General features: G+C 40.3%; 1 protein-coding gene across 1 annotated transcript; it reads left to right on the top strand.

The window, feature by feature from the left end:
- The first annotated feature begins 459 nt into the window (after nt 1–459).
- On the top strand, nt 460–21,513 carry nol10 (nucleolar protein 10). Its single transcript, XM_049596906.1, has 21 exons — nt 460–626; nt 1,046–1,091; nt 1,184–1,282; nt 1,408–1,485; nt 1,570–1,607; nt 3,722–3,858; nt 3,990–4,055; nt 4,169–4,229; nt 5,387–5,472; nt 5,749–5,827; nt 6,543–6,692; nt 6,820–6,886; nt 9,933–9,985; nt 14,417–14,543; nt 17,310–17,389; nt 17,550–17,648; nt 18,069–18,161; nt 18,506–18,682; nt 19,104–19,417; nt 19,723–19,825; nt 20,762–21,513. Exons 1-21 carry the CDS (start codon nt 561–563, stop codon nt 20,918–20,920), a joined length of 2,178 nt encoding a protein of 725 aa, XP_049452863.1. The 5' UTR covers nt 460–560; the 3' UTR covers nt 20,921–21,513.
- The last annotated feature ends 882 nt before the right edge of the window (nt 21,514–22,395 follow it).

Raw genomic sequence — 22,395 nt, 5'->3', positions numbered from 1 at the left:
TTCAAACATTAAAGGGTAAATTTTAAAATCAAATAACTAACTTATGTTAGAGGAAGGGTCATGCATTTTCTGACAGGCACTCAGGGAGGCCCAAGGAAAAATATGTGTAGCTTCCAGGAGGGGCAAAAAAAAGATCAAATAAAACAAAATAAAATTAAATTAAATAAAAATACGATAAAATAAAACAAAATAAAATGAAATATAAAACAATTCACACCACATCACCCCTCCTCTGGTAAGCAGAGAACAGTCCCTAACTTTATTGTCTATCTACGTACGGATAAAAGTATGCTATTTAACGAAGCATGTAAAATAAATATTAACCTCTTGTAGAGTTCTGTCTATTCCATCAATGATATTGTTTCTTTAATTACTTAAACCTCACGATAACTCCGGTGAGGAGGGGAACTGTGTTCACTCACTACGGTTTCTACTCGGACCTATTTCGGCAAACTCACCGTCACTTCCTGTTTTTGATCCGGAGCAACAACGTGGAGTCGGTGCAGTTCACCGGTGTGTAGTAACAGTGTTATGTGTGACCAGAGTCTTCACTTTCCACAATGCAGATATCCAGCGTGAATGATGTGAAGATTTATAATTTAAGTCACGGGAAATCTCTTCCGGAGGTAAGAAGCGTAACTTAGCTCGCTGCTAACGCTTAGCTATGTCTAATAACATTATTTAGAAAGTCAGTACTTACCTTGAAGCAAGAGCTAGCTTACACAGCTAGCCTTGACAGCAGCAGTCCTGACAGTGTATATTAAGAAAATGTCAGTATTAATCTCTATTAAACAACACAGCACCTCAACATAATGTTTAATATAGGTAAAGGAACAAACCTAGCTTTAAAGACTCCTCGGTTTAACCTCCATACCTCAATATGCGCCACTCATTGTAGCCAGTGTTGCACTGTTAATAATAATTGACCTAAACTAAGATAAAAAACATAGAGATCAGAAGTTAGTAATATGAAACATAGACATAATATTTGAAAGTATTGCTGTAATAATGCCAAACCCTAATCAGCTCTCCCTCTTTAATACAGTGGCTGTCAGATCGGAAAAAGAGACAGTTACAAAAGAAAGATGTCGGTGAGTTGACCTCCATAATTTCAGCTTCACAGACTGGTTAATGTCTTTAAGATGTATGCCCTAATTCTGAGTTATCTTATTTTTCCTCCCAGACATCCAGCGCAGGATTGAGCTCATCCAGGACTTTGAGATGCCCACAGTGTGCACGTCCATCAAAGTATCCAGGGATGGTCAGTTCGTCCTGGCAGCGGGTAAGACAAACGGATGACAGTGTTTCAGCAAACACTCCTTAAAAGTGAGAGTGACATCAGGTGTCAGAACAGGCCTGTTCAGATAGTAACTAGATTTTTATGTGTATGTTTTCCATTATTTTCAGGCACATACAAACCCAGGATCCGTTGCTATGACACCTACCAGTTGTCACTGAAGTTTGAGCGCTGTCTGGATTCAGATAGTAAGTTGGTAGACGCAGTCACTTGTTATATGTCATCCATGTTATGCACTAAACTGATGAATTTCTTTTCTGTTTTTCTCAAAGTTGTGGCTTTCGACATCCTGTCTGATGACTACTCTAAGGTAAGACATTTGGGGACCCCTTGCTGCAACAGTTTACAGACGCTGTTGGAATTGTTAGTGTTTATGTATGATCTGTGCTGTTATACATGCACATGGTTAATGACAGTTTTGGTTAAGCTAAAGTTGGTAACTTTTTTAGAAAATATATTGAGAAAGTTTGCTTCAGCTGGTGGGTGATTGCAAAGTTTGGCTTGATTGTTTTCAAAATGTCAGCTAGGTCACAAACATTTTCATTTTACAGCTAAACATTATGCAAAGCATGTTTCTTAAAACACATCAGGCGGGAAATAGGCAATGCCGTAACAGAAGCTTAATTCATATTTGATCAGTGCTGCCTAATTTGGTGAGTGATAGTTTGCCTGCAGTTCAGGAGCATGACTGACAGCTTAGTGATTCCTCATCTCTGATTAGTTGTTTTCATTTACGCGTGCAGTGGATTATTGTAGATACCATGAGGAGACCTAGGAGGAGGTAGAGGAACAAAATTTTTTTTCACAAAATGGTCAGGATGTAGTGACAGTTTCAGCAAATATGACACAAATTAATTTTTATAAAGGTTACCAACTGCAGCTCAGTGTGAGATTATCAGAAACAGGTAAGGGCACTTTGGTCATCACCTGTAAAACAATAAGAACTAGACATCAAAGTTATCCAGGATCCTTGAAGAGCAGTTTCTAAAGAGACATTTCTGTGATTAGAATAATGTTTTTTAATGACTTAAAACCTTATACAATAAAAAAAAAACACTCAGTATAGCCATTGAAGACAGTTTCTTTTTCAGCAGACACCCTCATATTGATTAACTGCATAACCTGCCACAAAAGCATGATTGGGTTCAGTCAGACTGATGAAAGGACCACTCTATATTTTTGAATGGTCTTTCATGCTTTTAGGTTGTAGAAAGTCCTCTTTACAAATAGATGTTATTTTGTATGGAGGGCTTGAATAAAAAGTCATGTACACAGAGAACAAAACACTGTACCAAGGTTCAAACAGACTGACAACTGAAAGGGCAGAGAGAGACAAAGATCCCTCTGAGCAGCAGTTCAATAAGAGCAGAAGAAACCACCAGCCATTGGTGAAAGAAACTGGAAGCTTAAGGCATCAGAATGTGTGCAGATGAAATAGGAACAGGTTCCTGTTTCAGTGTTGAGTGCACAGTAATGCCTATCACAAGCTGGAATTAACAGGTGTTGCTGTAACAAAGCTCTTCTTCAAACGTCACAATAGAAATAGTTAGCTCCAGCTGTATTTTCCCCATCAACACTATGAGGACATTAATTAGATAGAAGTTTTAGTCATTCAATTCAATGTAAATACATTTGGTGTCTGAATTATACTGCTTTTATCCCTGTTAAAATATTCATTATTGAAGGAAAGAAGAAGAACATCAATATTACAGGTGATTCCAAACATATCTTTTAAATATAATATAGAGGATTTCGAGGTGGTTAAAGTTCTCTTTAGAGGTGACAGTCACACATTATCACAGCACGTAAGAGTAATTTGGAAAAACATGTAATCTATAATAAATTCAGAAATAGTTTGGAGAAAAAAAAACGATACAGCATAGTATCACGATATATTTGTGTGGCAATATCGTATCAGCACACAGTGTATCCATTTTTTTTATCATATAAACTATTAATGTGACAAATAAAACTTCAGGTAGCCCACAAGAATAATATAATCAATTGCTTTTTCAGTCCACTAGATACATTGTGCTGTTGCCAAAAAAATGGCTGAAGTGAATTGAACAGACTGAAAACTTTATCTTATCAGATTAAACAGATGTTTACAAAGTTTTCCTTTTGGGACATGTTTCACAGTTTAAAAAAGGTTATATATCGCAATATATTTTATTGCAACACTCTGCATATCACAACATATTTAAAATCCCAGTAATATTGTATCGTGACTCAAGTATCGTGGATCCTCTGGTGATTCCCACCTCTAATAAGTAGCACAGCTGGTGATGGTTTTATAATACATAATACTCTCGAAATGCTAATGCAGTTGAATTTCCACTGGTCTCAAACTGTAGTGTTTTTCCAGCGTCTTTGATTTACACTTGATTTAAAATATTCTCTGTGTTTTTCCGTTTGTCTGTACAGTTGGTGTTCTTGCACTGTGACCGCTACGTAGAGTTCCACTCGCAGCATGGACACTACTACAAGACACGCATTCCAAAGTTTGGACGGGACTTTTCGTACCACTATCCGTCCTGTGACCTCTATTTTGTGGGGACAAGGTGAGAGTATAATTGAATGAAAGGTTGTTGAGGCACTCTGACATTCTTGCTTGTTTGTAGATTTATCCTGTGCATGTCGGAGGAATAAGCTGGTTGCGTGGCACTGTTTATGTTTTTGTTTTCATTTTCAGTTCCGAGGTGTTCAGACTGAACCTGGAACAGGGGCGCTTCCTCAACTCGCTTCAGACTGATGCTGTGTAAGTATTACAAAGTGTTTACCCTAACTGTTCATCTAATAACAATAAGTAAGCTCTTTGCCATCACTGCTCTCAGCTGATGTTCATGGTGCTTGTTTTTCTTGACCTTTCAGGGAGAACAATGTGTGTGACATCAACCCCGTTCATCATTTGTTTGCCACAGGAACCTCTGAGGTAAATACCATAGCAGGCTGTGTGTGAAATGAGGCACAGATATTAGCAGACACAAGGGAAACGCTGACCGTGTGTGGCTGTGAATAGTTCATTGTAATCACTGTGCATAAAGATGGACGTCATGCCAGCTCCCTAAAAGCCAAAACATCTTGATGCCTTGGTGGCTGGCTAAGGATTAAAGTACATGTCACATTTTCCCAAAGATGGTTTCTCTCATTTTAGGTCGTTCTTGGTACACTGATGTTTGATCATGTGTTCAATTTTCTGATAGGTTCGGTTTTAGTTAGTTATTTGGCGCAACAAAAAGAGGGTAGCACTGCTCGCAGTTGGGTCAGATAGGTTGAAGGTTGTGAACCCGATACTGCAGCTCCACATACACTGTACTAAATCCTAGATATGGCTATGGAGATAAAAATCACTATTTAAAAACTGAAATGTCGTTGGTGAAAATCAGTCAGAAGACTTATCTTTGGAGCATTCTTCATCACGATTCTTTATGCTACATGTGCTTAAAGTAAAACACAACAGTCACACACGGTCACATAGTCACAAATTCCGTCTGTCTCCGTCTAAGCAACGCTTGGACACTTGAACATCATTCCAAATTTAATCAGCATCAAGTTTAAAATTACTAGCCGAATAAGTAACAGATTTTCACTGACCTCCATGCTGCTTTCTACAGTTTACTAATTTGTTTATCGCTGTGTTAAAGGCATACTCTTCTGCTGACAATGGAAAAGGAGTCTATTGTTTATTTTAGCAGGTTTGGTACACTTAAAAATCCCACATATACCGCTATGAACTTATTTTAGTGGGAAAAAGGTTAAGGTGGTTCTGAAACTGGCTTTATTCGTTTTTAGATTCCTTAATATTTGATATTGTTGTTTGGTATAGACATCACACACCAGCTGGGCTGATAAAAATAAGTGTGTTACATGATTTCAGGGTGTTAAAGTTCAAGTGTTTCGAATGATTACCTCTCACTTACATAAGAATTAGCCGACATAAGAAGTTGCTTATTGCAGCTTTTAATTGGTTGTAAAAAGTCCCAGTAAGTTTAAAAAATCTCTCCAGAGTCAGAAAGTGGAAGCTTCCTCAAATCTTCTGCTGCCCTGCATGTGTCTGACTGTTTGACTTCTCTTCCTTTTGGTTACCAGGGAAAGGTCGAATGCTGGGACCCTCGTGTACGGAACAGAGTGGGCATGCTGGACTGCGCCCTGAGCAGCCTCGCCGAAGGAACGGAGTAAGTACCGAGCTGCCACACTGAGAGGTCAAAGATTTCAGCCGATGTCAGCCTGACGATGCATATGTAGCCACATGACACTTTTCTCCATTGCCAGTATCTCAGCACGAAACCTAGCTACAAGCTGTGCATCATTATGGCACACATAAGAAATAGAAGCTTTCATTGGATTCACAGTTTTCTCCTGTCTGGAGCCATGAGCAGTGTTAAGCATTGTTTTATAGTTTTGTCTTTGTGTCTCACTTATGTTGTTTTTTTTTTTGTTTCTGTTGACAGAGTTCAAAGTTTGCCCTCAGTTAGTGCGCTGAAGTTTAACGGCTCCCTCTCCATGGCAGTGGGCACCAGCACAGGACAGGTGAGCCATTAAACATTATGCTTTGTTTTAGGCTGATGTTTCCAACAAGTGTGACATGCAGTTTTTTAATGGTGGCCGTCTGCAGCAGCTGGACATCAGTCCTGTTGGTGTGGCTGAATACTCTATACTGCTTCATTCTCCACTTCCTGTCTGTTTATAAACTACCAGCTGCCCACATGGCATGAAATTCTGCCTCTTCCTTCTGAGATTAGTTGAGTCACAAAGAGGTGGCTGATGTCATTCGGCCTCCAAACAAGCTCAGTTTTGACGCAAAGTTCAGTAGCAGCCTTTGTGATGACGCTTCTTTTGGTTTAATGTAGTGGTCGGTTTTGATGTCAACGAAACAGTTGCTGAGGGGAATATTACAACGGTCTTGAACACACTCAGATTTTTTTAGTTTTATTTAAGCCTTTGGAAGCCCAGAGTCTCATTTGATTAAATGACCTTTTGCAAACACCCCCAAGTGCACAATGAATCATCACATTTGAAATGGTTTTACCTGGTTTTACAGAAAGAGAAAAGACGGGGACTTTCATGTAAAAATACTCTTGATACTCATTTGTTCATGCATGTATTTGGCATATAACAAGAGTTAAATTATCAGTTTACATGTACACAGTATTAAAACTGGGAAAATGAGTTTTTTATTTAATGGAGACTCCAAATAGATTTCTAAATTGCAGTGGTGTCATCCACCCTTTGCTTTGTCTTGAAGGTGCTGCTCTATGACCTGCGCTCCAGCCAGCCGCTGCTGGTTAAAGACCACTTCTACAACCTGCCGATCAAGTCCCTAAACTTCCACGATCAACTGGACCTGGTTGTGTCCGCCGACTCTAAGATTATAAAAATCTGGAACAAAGACACTGTAAGATTCAGTAACAGCCACAAGTGTGGAAGCATTCTAACACCAGTACCAGGTCTGGACTCTCCAGATCTCTCGAGACTCTTTCTGATGCCATTTTTCTCTTATCTGCTCCATCTGTTCGCCACAGGGCAAGGTCTTCACCTCCATACAGCCTCAGGCCAACGTCAATGATGTTTGCATCTACCCTAAATCAGGTGAGAATAACTTCTCCGACAAGATCATGACAGAGGATAAACTTTATTGGTCCCATGCAGTGAAACACAAGTGTCACAACAGCAGAAGTAGAAGAGGAGATCAAAGAAAAGTAACTTTAAAAAACTAGAATGCTTGATACTAGAGGTGACCTAGAAAAGCCCACTACTCAATGAGTTGATTGAAGGAGCCTGCAGTCTCACAGTCAGATCGTCACAGTGGCAGGAAAATATGGTTGTGGAACTAATGATCATTCCATCCGGGCTAAATAGGGGTGCTGAGAATTGCTTGGTTTCTCCCAATAAATCATTATAACTAGGCTTAATCACAACAACATAAGGCTACTGTTTAAAAATCAAAGAATACATTTATTTCTCGCAGAATACTAAATATTTCTTGAACTTATGAACAATTCTCAGTCCACAGGAGGAGGTGCTAGGTGCTCAGGTGCTAGAAACAGCCGTTAGTGGCGCTCAGCTCTCTCTTTTTCTGACTGTCCATCACTTCCCTGTCGTTTCCCTTTTGTCTGTGAGTTGCTACAGCGGTGGGAAAGTTGAACTATGGCCAAAAGTTCATCACATTTACAGCCACGAAAAACAAGCAGGCCAAAGGCTTCTGCACACCTGAATTTGTATTTTTGGGCCGCAATTGTTTCACATTCAATAATGAATACAAGCTCACATTCACACACATTAAAGTTCCAGGAACAGGATTGATTTCCTGCGTTTTTTTGCATCCGATAAAGCCTTTTGAGTTGTTTGACCAAGAAGAAGTGAAGAAAATCTGGTGTAACTTGCGAGACACATCTGCACCAAGAGAGAAAAACAGGGCACACGGTATCATTTTGTAACTCCGAAAGCTTACTTTAAACAGGTCCGATAGTATTCAGGTGGATGATGATGATGATGATGATGATGATGATGAGGTGGAGGATGTAATAGAGAATGAGGACCGCACACAGAAAGACAGAGAGCGACAGTGTGGAGACACAGAGGATGGACAGCTCAGCCCCCTCAGGTAGCCATGGTGCGAAATGTAAAACACGGCCAGAGAGTGGCAGAAGTCAGGGAGGCACCACCAGTGAAGAGAAGCAAAGGAACACGTCTTTCCATTTTGTCTCGTATTGCAAATGTTAGCAACAAATAGAGGAATAAAACCCATCAGACTCTGTGCAACGTTTGTGTGCGCAACAATTTTCATCAAATGGCAGATTTTAAAAAACATGTATTTGAAAATAGAGACTTCAAAGTAGCTCAATGATTTTTACCCAGCTAAGCTAAATGTTCTGCCTGTCAATGTTTTTATGCGCAAGCACCCCCCACACACAATAAACAGTGCTGTTCACTGTTCTGGAACAGCAGCTAAGTGATAGTCACACATATTGCTGCCAATAATTTTGTTGTCTTTGCTATTTTTCTATGGATACATAAAGCTAAAATGGAGGGGGCAAAAAATACAACTAATGGTGCCTCGCCCCTTTTAAAGGGATATTTCAGATTTTTTGAAGTGGTGTTGTATGGGGTACTGATTCATAGACCTTATATTACATACAGTAGAGGTCAGTTGGCACGCCCCAGTTTGGAGAAGCTGGCAGGAGTCCAACACGGAAGCTAAGCAATGAACTACTGTGGAGGGGTCAGCATTACACGTAAATAGTCCCACTTAAAAAAATCATGTACGCTATATTAAGAGTGTTTTCACTGCTTTACCTTAATGTCAGGCAGTGATTCCAAACAGTAAAATCAAGCTGTTACATCACTATTTTCAAAGCAAGACTCCATTGAGAAAACCAGTGATTTAACATTGCTGGACACAGGAGCTGCTGGTCTACCGCTGCCTCGATAAGTTAGGTTGTTTGTGTTATTGTGTGACTTTCACGTAAACAAGGATTAGTTCAGATTCACCAAAGTCACACTATAACACAAACAAACTACCTGACTGAAGCAGAGGTAGACCAGCAGCTCCTGTTTTCAGAAAACTAAAATTACTGTTTTTCTCAATGGAGTCTGGTGGCTTTGCGGAGCGAATAGATGGGGAGCTAAAGCCGTTAACAGCTTCCCCGTCAAATTGGGCTTTCTGGTGGAAAGCTAAAGCCATGAAAATACTCTCAATATAGCAAATACTTAAACTGATACTGATTTTTTTAGGTGGGACTTAAGGAGGGTAAAATATGTTTTGTTGCTGAGTGCTGACCCATCCACAGCAGGACATCACTTAGCTTCCGTGTTGGACTCCAGCCTGCTTCTGTAAAGCGGAGCCGTGCCGACTGACATCTACTGTGTGTAATACACTGATTATGGATAAGTACCCCATACACCCCCACTTCAAAAAATCCAAACCATATCAATTCTTAGTAAGGGTAAATACATAATGAATATGTACCATGTACAAATGAAGCATGAAATAAACTATACAGACTAACATAAATAGTGACCTTGAAGTGTGTTACAACAAACAGTCACTAATATAGAGGTCAGGAGAAATGAAATTGGTGGTAGGTCACAACTTCTAGCATCTGTGCAGCCATCTTTCACCTCTGGGTGGCGCCATTTTACAGTGGAGCTCACAAACTGTTTGACTTTACAGTTCTATCTTGTCTGTCATTGCATGCCAATCAGTTTTCACAAGGAACAAAACTAAAGGTGAACTTTCACAATCAAGTCATCATAGAAATAATCATTTAGTCCCGACGTAATTAGATTTTTTTAATGTAAGGATTTTTTTCTCAAGTTTTTGTGAATGAGGTTCATCCTTTAAGCTGTCATAGAACAGTGAGTTAAAGAAATTCAAATTCTTGTTTCCCTACTTCCTTATACTGTCTAAAATTTAGCAGTTTTCTAATTCTGCTTTTAGGATATGCAAAGTAAAATCTGTGTCAGCCCTTTTCACTGTTTTGTATACCAGTTTAATTTTTTCAAGCGAAGCAGGATCTTAAAATATACATGACTGGAAGTAAATTCAGTTCCTCCACCACAGATGGGCTCTATTAATATCTGCCCTGCATCCGTCCTCACATTGTTTTGTCTGCATCCTGTGTCTCACTGCCAGGTATGCTCTTCACTGCCAACGAAGATCCCAAGATGAACACATTCTACATCCCGGTGAGTGCAGATGCATTTACATTCTTACTGGTGACTTTACAACCTGCAGCAGGCGGATCACATTCACATCCTGCTCATCAGGTGCTGACCTGACAAACAAACACCTGAGACAAATACTTTATGGTGCAATAAAGGATGTTTGATGGTACAGGACAGCTGTTTGTACTACCAGCGTTCAGTGTTTTAGGTGTTAGGATGTGTGTAGGAGAAAGCAAGCGATCGAGTGGGTGGGCAGTTAATTTTCTGTCTCATTCATGTGGTTCTCACAGAGCTGCTGTGTAATAAGTAAAGCTGCTGAAAGTTTGTTGTCAACAGTCTGTCCTGTGACTCCGATGTGATCTGACTGTTGTTATTCTGGGGAAGGTGTGTGTGTGTGTGTGTGTGTGTACAGTAAACAAGACTTTGCTTAGTGTAAATGGGTTAATTCCAGACATGATGGACATGGACGTGCTGAACTTGGACTCCTCTGTCCTGCACTAGAGAGAAGCAGTGGTGGAAGAAGTAAAAATACTCTATATTACAAGTAAAAGTACTGCGTACAAAATTTTAAGTAAAAGCACAAAAGAATTAGCATATATATTTTAAGGTTGTGTGTACAACATTTAGAGTATTAACAAGCAGAAAACAACTATTTGCTGTATAAAGATATAGTGGAGTAATGCCATTCTGAGCAGTGAATGAAGTCACGCTAACCTGAGCTGTGCATGCATGTGAGTCCCAGCTCATCACCGCCGCTCTGTACAGCTCTCATACAGCGGTTACCACTGATATTAGGATGTTGTCGTTGGTGAAGCGTAGCACCCACCGTCCGCCCTCTCAGTTAACACTGGGGGGGAGTGGCTGTTCTGTCAGCACTGTTGCCGTTGTTAGCACCGTTAGCTCCCAGCCGCTGGCTCAGCCACCTCTATGTTGTGGGCGGTCCTTTTAAGTACAAAAATGGCCAATTTCAGAATTATATATTTTATAGCTGTATTATAATTTGTGATTAATTTAATGCATACATTAATTTAATCTTGCAGCTGGCAAAGGTGGGGCTGATTTTAAAGGTCAAGTGTAAAAGGATTTAGGGGCATCTATTGGCAGAAATGAAATATGATATTTATAACTGTGTTTTCATTAGTTTATAATCACCTAAAATACAAATTATTGGGTTTTCATTACCTAAAGCCCAGTTCAAACCAAAGATTTGCAACCAGATGAGGTGAAACAGGCAACTACTTGCAAGCAAGTTCTGCAACGTTCTAGAAACCAGCTAGTTCACACCAGTGCAACTAGATGAGACGGTGTATCATCTCTATGCAACAACTCTTTGTTCTTCTGTTCTGATTTCCAGCTTTTCTTTTGTGGCTGAATATAATTTGTAGCTTCTTAAAATATGAATGAGGACAGTGATAGTGAGACACTGGCTAGAGTTGGATTTGATGTAGTGATGAAACAGTGAAAAACATTTACAAATCGAGGATCAGGTGGACTAAAGTACAAGCACCTGTAAATTGTACATCAGTACAGTACTCGAGTAAAAGTACTTGGATGCATTCCAGCATTGGAAAGAAGGGTTAGGTGATTGCTTATCTCTATAAACATATAAAAGCATTTTGGTATTGGAAGCATTCTGGTTTCTGTTTGTAGTCCGAGTAGTATTGACCAGATGCAGAAGCCGATACGTCCCAAGATGAATACATTACTTAGCTGATGGAATATGTGTTGGATCTGCAGCTGAAACGACTATTGTTTAGATGAATCATTTAAGTTGGAATTTCTGTGATGGTCTTGTGCTGGTCTGGTGGTCTTGTGGAAATTATGCCGAGCATTTCCTACAGCTTTGCTACATTTAATTGACCACAAAATGAAGCAGTACATTGAGAAAACTAGAGCACTCAGAGAGCGCAGACCTCCGCCAAGCAGCTCAGATTTCCTGCCATTTTTATTTTATCCACTTTGCTTCAACCGATCACCACCAAAATTTTATCATCTGTTCCTTGTCCCATTATCAACCTTTCCTGAAAATTTCATCAAAATCCATTCAGAACTTTCCGAGTTATTTTGCAGACAAACAGAAAAACACTGGCGAAAACATAACCTCCTTGGTGGAGGTAATAATTGAAAGATTAAGCAACAATGGAAATTTCAATGATACTAATGGAAAGCATTCTGGTTGTCTAATGAGAGGATCAGTGAAATTGTTGTCTTAGAGTGAAGCGTACCATGTTCTGTCACTTCTCTGTAAGTAGTGTGGTTATAGTTATGTTTGAACTGATAATCAGTACATAAAGATGTAAGCAGTAACAGGATATATATTTCTAAATCCTTTATCGGTTCTTTACAACATCAGGAATTGACAGTTTTGTGTGCTGGCTCCCTGTTAGCCACAGTGTTTTTTTAAGTACCTACTGTCATAATAAACACTTTATGATTGTTTATGGTCTCAGGAAGTGCGTTCAGACTTGTGAGCAACAACCTGCCATTTATGCCTCTGCAATGATTCTTTGTTGAAAACTGCTCTGAACCCACACACCTCTGACTGACTCTGTAGGACAGCTTGAAGCTTTATCAGCTCTGAGTGATGAAAGTAAAGAACGACTAGGCGCTAGATTCTGTCAACTTTGGCCTCAGTGTGTGACATCATCATCTGTGCGAACCCAATAGATTCCACAGAAGTTTAGTCCATCAGAATTCCTTCCATTGAATCTAACTCATGTCATAGCATGAGTGGATCTTTGAGGTTCGATCCTTTTAACTAACCCTTAACCATTACATAGCTCAGTGTTTTGGTCAGTGTCTTCTATACACACAAATGGGGCAAAGACAACAATGATTTGAACTAGATAGTGACGTAAAAGTAAATACCAATGAGTATGACTTGACACAGTATGGATGTAGGCCAGGAACATGTGGTTGTAGTGAAAATAAACGTTTTTTTCTTCCATTTTGAGACATTTCAACTAAATCTTAATTTCCAGAGAATGCACTTTGTTCATGAATCAACACCCTCTAAGGCAGTGCTTGTGACCCTTCAGAGAAAACGATCAAACTTTTTCAAGTCAGTCATTATAAAACAGTTAAAACAGTCATGTGAACATTGAGTTATGGGTCGCTGTAATCAAATGATCATGACACAATCATTTGTTCAAACCACCCTTTCAGAAGAACTCTGCTGTCAGTGATGACTCCTTAAGTTCAGCTGTTTTCCCCCTGAAGAGTGTTTCCTTGGTAAGACACAAAGGAGGGAAACCAGCAGTCACATGCAGGTTTGCTGCCAGGACAAAACTCTCAGTCTCAATCAATAAACAACTGCAGTGATGAAGATAACTTATCATTTAAGCTAACTCAGTCTACTGAAGCAGCGTAATAGCTGAACTTTAGAATGCATTTTTGCACAGAACAGGGGTTGTGGATTTTGTCCCCATCACTGAGACGGCAGAGTCCCTTCTCACAGGTATCGCTTTACAGCCAGTATGGAGAGGAGAGACGATGACAAAACTAGGAATGCATAACTGACATGACCTGTTACCATTGCAATATCCTTTAAACAACAAATTAAATAAACATCTTTTAAATTGTACTGACAAAATAAGGTTCCATTGGAGGAAATAAATTAGATGAAATTAAACATGCCGGGCAGATCTAACACTGAAATCAATGTCACACCCATCTAAATTTTATCAGCAAAGAAACAACTATAACACAGGCAATAGTTATGGCAGGAGGCATCATGTTTTCGGGATTTCTGGCGCACGTCCATATGTACATGCATCTAGTGCTCGTGATGAACACAATATCTCAAGAACGCCATGAGGGAATCTCTTCAAATTTCACATAAACGTCTACTTGGACTCAAGGATTAACCAAATAGATTTTGATGGTTAGAGGTCAAAGGTCAAGGTCGCTGTGACCTCACAAATCCTGATTTTGACCTAACTCTATCCAAAGGGTCAAAGGTCATCATCACTGTGATATCATTTTCTGGCTATTATTTAACACCATAACTCACAGAAGGGGAGAAATTTGGTTGTGTACCTAATTGGTGACACTAATCTTGGGCATCCACCTTAAAACTGCACTGATAAAGTAGATCTTCTGTGCTGCCAGGTTGAAGATGTGTGTGAAGCTCCTTGTGTTAGAATAGTACCTTCTTTGCAGCAACATCCATAGCCTGTTTGAAGCATTACATACTCTCATGGCTACGTGTGACTCTGGACAGACATGGATGTAAAGTGTAACTGCAACTTGACTGGTTCACAGAAGCATGCAACTGTGCAACAACATTCTGTTGTGTCAATGCTTTTGCGGTATCAGCAGCTCAGTCATTTCTAACTGGAATGGAAACGTGAGCTCAGACAGTCTATTTTTGTTTCAACAAATGCATGACAGGTTTCGTACTTACTCAACAGTCTAAATCTGAACCAGGGATGTGTCTGTGTGTATGTTTAGGCCCTGGGTCCTGCACCTCGTTGGTGCTCTTTCCTTGACAACTTGACAGAGGAGCTGGAGGAGAGCCCTGAGAGCACGGTGTACGATGACTACAAGTTCGTCACCCGGAAGGACCTGGAAAATCTGGGTGAGACCTCGCTGCCTTAATTTTCTTCTCACAAACCTCACCAGGGATTCCCACACATTCATTTATTTGTGGCGGCCCACTGTAGTATCAACATTGCTCCCACATATTGATTTTTCTAATACCATCCCTTTCCACCCAAGCAGTGCTGAAACATCAATCCAAATGAGTCTGCACCAAATTTAAAAGACAGACTAAATAAGTAAGAGATGTATAAAAAGAAGTAACCACCATAACATGTTTATTGACCTCCATGCTGCTTTCCACTGTCTACTAACCTGTTTTCTGACCTTTCCGTAAAATCGAACGTGACACACCAAAAAAAAAAAAAAAAACCCCAAAAAAAACAGAAAGGCATATTCGTCCACTTAAGAGACCTGTACACGGCTCCAGTCTAGTTGCAATGGGCCTGTTTTGGTGGAAAAGGTGTATATCTTTCTCTCTCCCTCTGGGCACTGGGCACAGACGGAGCAGCAGAGCACCAGTTGCAGTGAAAGTAAGTTTTAACAAATCGTTAATTCACATAGAAATAGTACGCTGTATTTTTTTAAACAACAGTGCTCTCATTTTAGTTTAGAGCATCAGATTGCATTTACAAACGCAACAACTATTGTCTATCATTTTTCCAACCTACCTTAGATGAACCCCCTCCAAACCTGTGTCAGCTACCCACACACATAGTATCTTTTTCTGGGGGGAAACACTACTCACTACACATGGAAAGGAATATCAAAGTTATACTACCAATTACACTGAAAATATTTCCCCAAACCAAGCAACCCCAGTAGGTTCATTTACTCTTTCAGTTGGAAAGCACAGATGGTAAAAGAGATCCCCGTACAAAGAGGGAATTTAATCCTGACCCTGAAAGTTAAACCCAAAACTATGAATCATTCTGAGCCACTGTGCCGCCTTTGGGGTTTGCACGGGTGGCTAGACTACCTAACCAGAGGCCTAGAGAACGATTGAGAGGTTTTAGGTAAGAAAAGTAGTGTGTCTGGGGGTGAGAGGAAGGAGGGTCGGGGGAGTGGATACTGGAGGGGTTGATTGAACACTGGAATGCAGGCTCAGCAGTAAAGAGATCAAATGACAAGAAGCAGAAAGGTGGTTGGCTGCTGTGGAATAAAAGGAGAGGAGGAGACAGGGAGGGGAACCGCAGTGTTGATTTACAGGAGCTGTGTAATGTGGCCCTGTTATGTAACTACCGAGGCAGATTGGGCAAAGCACACTGACAGAAGTTCCTGGGAAGAGCTCTTACTCATCATTCTCTGTGGCCCTCTATCTACACACTCAAACTTGCTTCAGGTTAGGAACACGTCTTCTAACAATGAGCACAACCTGTGTGTGCTGCTGCTCCATTCCTACGTGGTACTGAGTAATCTGAGGGTGGAGATTATTTTTTTCTGTTAAATAATTGTATTCTGAGGCAACTCCTTCAAACAACAACAAAAAAAACATGCATTCCACAGTTTAGCGCTGGGTCTAACCTGGGTAACTGCAGCAACAGAAAGTTTGGAGCAACTGCTCTTCTAATCCATCGATCTGATCTAAGCAGCTCTGATCAATCCGACTACAAACTGGTCAACTGGTCAGTTCTTCACCCTGCAACTCAAACTCAACGAACTGCTGCTGAGGAATAACTACTAACGACTTACATGCATACATGCTAACATGCTCACAGTGGCAATGCTAACAAGCTCATATAGTATGTAGCTGGTATAGTACAGCTGTGGCAGATTAGATTAACGTTGTTGACCAGGTATTATGTCATGAAACAAAAGTTTATCTGATGATGGTGCCAGATGAAAAGTAGCAGGATCCCTTGAGTCCTGATCCTCATGAGTGTCTGTCCCAAATTTTATGTTGTCAAGACATTTCACTCCACAAATGTCATATTCAATAGACAGTCAGTTAGCTAGAGTTACACCTGACATTGGCAGTAGGAGGACAGTTAGCTCAGCTCCCAGCCCTCAAGTTTAACTGCAGGGGGCTGGCTCAGGGATCATCCAGGTATTACTGTTTAAATAACACAAAACAAATGTTTGTTCAGTAGCTTCATGCTGACTTGCCAATATTAGTGAAAATTATGGTTAAAAATTATACTAAATTGATCTCATGTAGCACACACATTTTCATTATTAATGTGCAGATCATTTAATTTGCATAAATACTTTAATAGAAAATTATGGCATCTTTTTCAGTAACTTACTACTTTAAATCACATTTTCTTAAATGACTTCATGTTTCATTTAGTCTTATTCATGCTCACAAACAGCACTAAAGTCTGTAGTTCATGAGATGTTGATAATTAACTTCAAGTCAGTATTCAGTCTGACATATTTATTTTTAATTAATAAATATGAATAAATATTCATATCACATAGATGAAAAGAAGTCACCAAAGGAATGTTTGTGTATTTTATATTAAGTTTCCGCATTAGGTTTTCTGCTTAAAATGTTTGGGTAGTGTGGAGAAACACGGACAAATACACCCTGCGTTGTTAAATTTATTTTAAAATTTTATTTAGTATTTATTTTTTATTTTTAAACGTTAGAAGCACTAGTGCATGTACACAGAAAAATATACATCCATATAGACACAGTGCTAGTACAGCTAAAAGTCTCTAGACGTTTATGCTAAGAATTCCTAATAAATTCTATATATATTTTTTTTTGATAAATGTCTTAAATTATTCGTCTATTTTTATTAATCTATTTAGCCAGTTCCAGATGGTTCTGATTACTGTGTGTTTTCCTTATTTGTGTCAGGTTTGTCTCACCTGGTGGGATCATCGCTCCTCAGAGCCTACATGCACGGCTTCTTCATGGACATCAGGCTTTATCACAAGGTAAGCTGTCTCACTGCCACATCACCTTTGTGATTACATATCTTAAATAATTACCTGAGTGGTTAAACCCAGACTGATCGTGATAAAACAAACAGAAACTGAAAGTGACTGCGATTAATGTGTTCAGATTTGACTGTTTTGCTGTGTGGTTTGGCAACAGGTCAAAAGCATGGCAAATCCTTTTGCATACGAGGAGTATCGCAAGGATAAGATCCGTCAGAAGATTGAGGAGTCTAGGGTCCAGAGGGTGCAGGTCAAGGTGAGAGCTTCCTGCACACTGTCTCATCTTTCCACTTATGGTTACAGCTTCACCCAGTCACAATCCTCACAGTCGTCATTATAACAATCTTTTGACTTTTCCTTCTACACTTGTCACATTTTCTCACATGGTTAGCATAGATTCCTGACACTGACATACATGCAGGCCACTAAGAAATTCATGGAGTAAGATGTACCTTTCAACCTGGTTTGCACTGGTCCCTGCCTGTAAAGCTGTTTAACACCTGTATGCAAAGTTTCTTCACATCCTGTTAAACTCATCTTAAAGGTTTAAAACAAGCTTAGTTATTCTTTGATGATGTCTTTGAAAGTGTGTTTATTGCTTGGCAAATAGAGCTGACTGCATCCTTATCTGTTTCCTGTGTGTAATCAAATGTGCAATGTGTTCTGGTTGAGACAGAAGTTGCCCAAGGTCAACAAAGAGCTGGCTCTCAAACTGATGGAGGAGGGTGATGATGAAGCAGAGCTGGCTTCTAGGAAAAAGAAGGGCAAGGTAGGAGAACATGGATCATAAAATCAGTGTGGTTATGTCTCCGTTTGTGCTCCTTGGGTTTCTGAATTTATTACCTCTAAAGATACTTTATCACATCAGCATGCCATAAAAACTCAGTATCTGTCATAAGTCTCTTGTTTGTTCTTTGTATTCTGTTCTTTCTTGTACCTCTGTAAGATTGAGAACTTTTTATTTTATAAAATTGCACTCAGTTGAAACTTTGAATTTGAAATTAAGTTTCTTTCCATGCCTTTTGAGCTGGAAGTCTTTCCCACCACACCATCTGTAGGCAAGAGAAAACCATTCAACACTGTTACCACCATCTCAACTTTTCAATCCTGCAGGCTCTCCCCAGCGTCCTGGGAGACGACCGCTTCAAGGTGATGTTCGAAAACCCTGACTACCAGGTGGACGAACAGAGCGAAGAGTTCCGCCTCCTCAATCCAATTGTTTCCAAGGTCGGACAGAAGAGGAAGAAGAAGCTGCGCCTACTAGCTCAGCAGGCTGCCGCTTCCCAACAGGTAATGCTGAACTTAACTTTCAGTTACCTACATTTGCTGTACAGGTATGACAACTACAATTTCACAGTCTCTAAGCATTTATAAATGCAAGTGTGTGAGTGAAGGACATCTGACTTGAAATGCTAAGTTTTGAGCTGCTCCCACATGAGAAGGGAAACAAGTTTTTAAAGGATCCTAATCGGTTTGTGCCTGAAGGGAGAAGCATAACTGAATAGATACTTTTATCAAGTGTGATGTTAGCTTGCAGCACTCCAGAATCCTTCCAGACAGGGTCATCGGTTTCTCTTTGATTCAAGGATCTCTGCAAGCGAGCTGCATATGCACATACTGTATGTTCTGTAGGATGAGGCATATGGCCTGTCCTCAGTGCCAAGAAAGAATATCACATCAATAACTTAGGCTTTGTAACATCTCCATCCAGGCGGATGAAGAAGACGAGGAGCCCGAGGGCCGAGCCAGCTCCGAGGAGAGCTCGGATGATGACGACAAGAGCTGGGTGGAGGAGGTGAGGGAGCAGCGGAGGTTGCTTCGGCAGGAAGGCCGAGAGCGCCAGAGGCAGGAGAGGAAGGAAGAAGACCGCAACACTGTCCTGCTGGAGAGGGAACAGAACGGAGCGGGGAAAACCTCAAACATGGCTGAGAGCAAGAAGACAAATCAGCCTCAATATTATCAGATCAAAGCTGGAGAAGAGTTCAGAAGTTTTAACGACATGGCCCGCAAGCAGAAACTACAGAAGTATGTTTTTTTGGAAATGTATTAAATGGAACTGTTCTGGCTTATTGTGTGGGACACAGACTATTATTCAGAATGCTGTAGGGGTTGCAGCTGTTTATGACAGAGAATAACCTGACCTCTTTGTGGTGCATGCTCTTTCTAAATCAATAGATTTACAAGCTTAAATTAATAAATACAAATGTTAGTTATAAAAATAAAACCTCATTGCTGGAGTTCTGTGCCAAAACACTAACACTACTCTCTGACTGCACTGCACTGTGTACTCTTTGGTATATTGTGTCTGAGGAATGTGTGTATTCTTACAGGACATCTTTGGAGGATCGTCTGAAGTTAGAGGAGCACTCTGGAACCAGCAACATGAGCGACAGTGCAGTGGGCAGCAAGCAGCTAACCTTCACTCTCAAAAAGGTAAACTGTCCATGTGTCACACCATCCCCCATCTCTCCTGTATCTTATTCTTTCGTTTAAAGCATCCGTCTACTGTGTCTATTGTAAACCAGCTAGGGTCTGGAGATGCATACAGTCTTTCAAAAAACATTGTTTTCAGATAGGGCGCTCCGATCAGGATTTCTGGGGCTCATCCCTGACAGCCACATCAGCCGATCACAGGTTCTATTTGAAGCCTTTTTGTAGCATTATTTATCTACTTAAACCATTTTAAGCAATACTGTTAATTAAGTATTGAAACTATGGGAAAAGAAAGTATCGTTAATTGACTGTTTATTTGAATGCAGATGAGTTTGAATGAGAAACTGAATAAGTAACAGATATCAAAAAAGAAATAACCACTGTAACATTTTCCACTTGCCTCCATGCTGCTTTCTACTGATTACTAACTGTGTTTTCCAGTGCGTCTGTGACATCAAATGTGACATACCAGAAAAAAAGAACAAAAAGGCATACTTGTCTACTGCAGAGCTGTACAAGGCTCTGGTCTACTGGCAATGGGAAAGCACGATTATCTATTCTATCACATATTTTTAACGGGTTTTCACACATTTAGAAAACCGCCATATACACCCTGATTTTGGTGGGAAAAGCGGCTATTTGCTACTGGGGGCAGCTTAGAGCTTTACAAATATAGATTTGCAGTGGAATAAAGTAAATAAAATGTATAAAATAAAAATTAGAAATAAAAATAGGCATTCACTTTGTCAGCTTTTTTTTCAAATGTGCTCGTTTTGCTCGTTTTTATTACATTTAATCAACCTTATCCGTTTTTTTTCTTTTAGTCAAGTGTCATTTGACTAAAACTCTCTCTGGGCATTTTAGTCTCTTCCTAGCCAAAGAAAATCCTAACTATTTTAGTAAAGTTCTCTTCTGCCTCTTCTTCCTCTTTTGCAGTCGGAGCAGCAGAGGAAGCAGCAGCAAGCAGAACGGGAACACCACGAGGAGAGGAAGAAGCTGAGGCGCTCGGCCGGACACCTGAGCAGCGGCCGTGGGAGAGGCTGGGGCGGCGGCAGGGGAAGAGGAGGAGGAGGGAGAGGGAGAGGCCGGCACTGAGAAGGGCAACCTAGTCCTCACCCGGGGCCTTTTGTCCTGGATGGACAACAGAGGCATGACTGGCACAGTCCTCTGCTCATGTCAAGGTGTTATAATGGCTTTCATTAACTCAACTTCAAGTGTTGAGGAATATGGCATTTCAGCTCAACAGACAGACTGGAGATTCTGCACAAGTGGCAAAGACTGACACTGATGAACAGACGAGCCCGCCTCACTCCTGGGTGGTCTGTGCCACGTGTTTAGCTGCTCTTCAGAGCATATTAAAAAAGATTACGTATGTCGCTGACTGTGTGCATAAAACGCCTAAGCCATTATCCAAAAGTACCTTGACTACATACTTTTTTAGCAGGGATGGCCCCAGACGGAATTAGAGAAAAGAAGAGCAGAAAGGACTAGACATGCCTTGCCTTGTCTCAGGCGTGTCTTTTCTTACAACCGCTCTTCAGTTAAACTCCTATTGCAGATAATGGAGGGGAGAAAATGTATGCTGTGCAAAAAATGTATTATTTTTAATTCTCTTTGTCATTATTGTATATTGTTAAACCAACAGTGGATTAACAATACTTGTACTATATATTATATTTGGTACAACACTCATTTGTCTACATTGCTTTTATTGCAGATTCAAAAATGGCTTAAAATGTGCAAATAATCAACCCAGAGCCTGCTTCCTTTGCAGCAGTTTACTACATACATGCGTCAGAAGTTAGGGGAGGGGAGGAGAAAAATGTGAATGAGGAAAGTTTTTTTTTCTTCTCCTTCCCCCGCCAACAACTGCAGTTCTTGGAAATGGAAGGACTGCTTGGATGTCCTTCCCATCCCCCAGTGTGCTGATGGTGTGAACCCCTTCTGCTCCAGCATTGGTCCATTTCAAATGTGAGGGAGGTGCATCTTAGCCCTCGGCATGCCAACACTGGCCCCCAGGCTCATTTGAACTCATTTGATGTCACCAGGCTTTTTCACCGCAACCCATCTGTCAGGTTTTGTGACAGCATTAACAACACCTCATTAAAGAGAAATCCAGTAAATTAGCATGTTGGGCAACAAATTTCACCCTGGACATTTGCTGCAAGAGCCAAACATGATTTCAGCATTGTAACACACTACACTGTTTCATTTTTTGCTGAGAGTTGCATAAGTGGATTGATACCACTCTTGTGTCTGTACAGAGAATAAGAAGCTAGAACTGAATGCTTAGCTTAGCATAAAGACTGCTAGCCTGGCTCTGTCCAAAAGTAACTAAACATGAACGCCTGCACCCCTAAAGCTCACTGATGAACACATTGTATCTTATTTGTTTAACGCCTACGAAAACCTGGGGGAAAATTAAAAAAATTAAAATAAATCCTTATGGGGGAACTATGTGATAAACTATTGGTCCTGACATAACTTTCTGGAGTTCTTGTCACACTTTGGATTTTATACAGATCAAACAAATAAGATATTATGTTTTAACTAGTTTACTTTAGAGGTGT

The sequence above is a fragment of the Epinephelus fuscoguttatus genome, linkage group LG14 (genome assembly GCF_011397635.1).
Source record: "Epinephelus fuscoguttatus linkage group LG14, E.fuscoguttatus.final_Chr_v1".
In the NCBI taxonomy this organism is placed as follows: Eukaryota; Metazoa; Chordata; class Actinopteri; order Perciformes; family Serranidae; genus Epinephelus; species Epinephelus fuscoguttatus.
This window is presented reverse-complemented; position numbering and strand designations above follow the sequence as displayed.

What these genes read in the sequence shown, in the direction of transcription:
- nol10 (XM_049596906.1), top strand. Translation starts at nt 561, where the DNA reads ATGCAGATATCCAGCGTGAATGATGTGAAGATTTATAATTTAAGTCAC. An exon ending in TGAACACATTCTACATCCCG is followed by an intron (nt 9,986 to 14,416) that starts GTGAGTGCAGAT and finishes GTGTATGTTTAG; the next exon opens with GCCCTGGGTCCTGCACCTCG. An exon ending in CTAGGAAAAAGAAGGGCAAG is followed by an intron (nt 18,162 to 18,505) that starts GTAGGAGAACAT and finishes TCAATCCTGCAG; the next exon opens with GCTCTCCCCAGCGTCCTGGG.